Genomic DNA, 2,500 nt, shown 5'->3' with positions numbered 1-2,500 from the left:
TTGTTTCTTTTTACAATCCATTAAGTCAAAGGCATTAGTTACATACATACCTTGTTAAAGATAATGTTAGATCAACACAAGAACCTGTGTCATCATATATAATTATTGTGTGCACAGTGCGGTGCTTTTAGATACCAATTTCTGTGATTTTTCCTGTGAATGACCACTTCATGAGACATGAGATTCCAAACAATATTATCACTCAGTGGAAATTCTACATGCAATACCATTAGTGATTAAAAATCATGATACTTTTTATTGGTGTTCCTAAAAAAGGAAGAAAGTGCACATTAATTTTGCCTTATCATGATGGGATAACTATTGGTGTTGCTTCTGAATTTGCAGCTGAGTTTTGTTTAATTGAAAGTATCCATTTGTCCCCTACCTCTGATTTGAGTTCAGCCACTTTGTCCTGAAGTCGGGGTACTTGGTCACTCTCGCTCCCACTTACCCTCGAGACTTCACCCTCTGTTACAAGCTCTTGGTTCTGTTAAGAAAGAGAATCACACATATTATTCAGGATGAAGAAAATTTAATCATCGAGTACCTTAGACTATAAAGACCTCAACTTTTACAGACAACTGTGCCCCCCTGTCAATAATTTTTTTACTTTTATCAAGGGCAATTTTATTTTTTTAGTTTAAAGAGTAATATTTTACAAACCTCATGGCCATTTTCTGATCCTGATATATTACCTGGTTACCCTACAAACATTAAAAAAAATACTGACTATATTCATGGTGAGTTAGTATGACAAGAAATAGCTAGCCAAAAGACAGGGCATGATTTTCTAAATATGTGGGCAGGAATGGCATGGCATTATACACCAGAAAATGTATCTCTCATGTTGATGATGTCAACTATACACCAAAAATAGAAAAGACACTGTTCAAGATAAGTACAGAAAAAGGAACAAGACTAGGCAGGTGGGATGGGATGGGCAGCCAAGGGGCAATACAGGGAGGTTCAGTGTGAGACTAAGATTAGGGAAGGGATTAGGATGATGGAGCACTAATAATCAACTATACAGGGAGGGTAAAATGGTCAGGCATGTGGAAGGGGAGGATAGTCTTGCCTCATTGGAATTTTAATTTGCCAAATTCGCATTGAATACTAGATGGAATCCCAAAAAGGCAGTATGCCTATTAAAAAAAATAAAGAAAAAATTTCTCTATATTCAGTGGCCCTTCCTCTATTGATAACACTCTGCTTTTGTTATATTTCTATTTGGTATTGATAAAAGTATTCTCTAATAGTTTACAAATTTCAGTAATTCTTGAGAGATAAAAGGTTTCTCTATTACCTATTTCATAAATTACTGAAAATCTGTAAAGGGACAAGGGTAATCTTGCAATAATAAAGACTTGCCTTATACTCCAATGAAGAAATCTTTTGTGTGAGTTCCGCTAAGCTCTGAGACTTCTCAGCTTCACGAATTCTTGCTAGCATCTTTTCCTCCTTCATCTGAAATATCACAGAAATCTTAAAATGTCACCCTAGATTTAATATATCAATATCAAGTAGTGGTACATTATCACTATATGTTTACCCAATATATAAAAATGAACTGTTAAACTCACCTGGCTCTCAAGATCAGTATACTTTCTCTTGTGTTCCCCAAGCTGTGACTGCATAGTGCGGATGGTAGCCTCAGCAGTGTCAAGGGACTCCTGTAATCGCTTGTTCTCCTCTTCCTGACGCTTCATTTGGTTTGTGGACACCTGAACAGCTGTTTCCAGTTCCATAACCTAAAGTGATGACAAATTATGATATCAAACAAGAGTCACTCAAAAGTAATTATATGTATGTATACATGTGTGGGTATGAGGATGTGCTTATGTATATATATGTGTGTGTGCACTTCTGATAAATCATTTCTAATCAGATTTTAAATAAAGCTATTAACATTTAAGCCTTTTTAACCTGATAACGACAGGGTGTTTTTGGATCTACTTGGTCTTAACGCTGAGCCATTTCAAGCGCACAGGCCTAACACTTTGTGCTAGTCGCCTGTTCTGGCCGCGGCCACCTAATGCGCACATGATTACCCAGTGTGCCAGTCATACAAAAAGCCATGACGTGATATCGCATCCCCAGTGGCAACTGCTGCCACCACCTGATGTGATATCATGCTACCTGCCGTTATCGGGTTAAACAGATATATCTTACCTTTAGCCTAGCCTCCTTCAACTCGGCCACAGCAGCAGTCTCATGCAGTTTAGTTGTCATGAGTTCCTCCTCAAGCTTTGCAGCTTCATTTGACCGATCCCAGAAGAGACCACCGAGTTTCTTGCTTGGTGTGCTTGTTGCATCAGCTTTGGCAGCTTCACTCTTATCACCATGTTGATCCTGTCATACAATATATATTAACTATGAAATACTCAAGAAAAAGACATATTACCATATTTTCCTTATGGCCCAATTCTTTCACTTTCACAAATCACTACAAATATCATATAATGATGTCTAGACATAATAAAATAAGTCTATACACATTACC

The 2,500-nt window shown here is 37.3% G+C and overlaps 1 protein-coding gene across 4 annotated transcripts in view; it reads right to left on the bottom strand.

Moving 5' to 3' along the window:
• The window catches only part of Evi5 (ecotropic viral integration site 5), a 55,893-nt gene that overhangs the window by 8,701 nt on the left and 44,692 nt on the right, over nucleotides 1-2,500 (bottom strand). For all 4 annotated transcript variants that reach the window (XM_043005771.2, XM_043005764.2, XM_043005745.2 and 1 more), the window contains 5 exons: nucleotide 2,500; nucleotides 2,170-2,349; nucleotides 1,581-1,748; nucleotides 1,369-1,464; nucleotides 386-487 (listed from right to left, as the gene is read on the bottom strand). The exon at nucleotide 2,500 is cut by the window's right edge and continues 233 nt beyond it. In XM_043005771.2, the coding sequence (XP_042861705.2) occupies nucleotides 386-487; nucleotides 1,369-1,464; nucleotides 1,581-1,748; nucleotides 2,170-2,349; nucleotide 2,500 (547 nt within the window). The remainder of the gene's footprint in view (nucleotides 1-385; nucleotides 488-1,368; nucleotides 1,465-1,580; nucleotides 1,749-2,169; nucleotides 2,350-2,499) is intronic.

The sequence above is a fragment of the Penaeus japonicus genome, unplaced genomic scaffold, assembly GCF_977035675.1.
Source record: "Penaeus japonicus unplaced genomic scaffold, GWHDUDI00000001_assembly GWHDUDI00000012, whole genome shotgun sequence".
NCBI lineage: Eukaryota > Metazoa > Arthropoda > Malacostraca > Decapoda > Penaeidae > Penaeus > Penaeus japonicus.
Note: the sequence above shows the minus strand (reverse complement) of the source record. Positions and strands in the feature narration are given on the sequence as shown.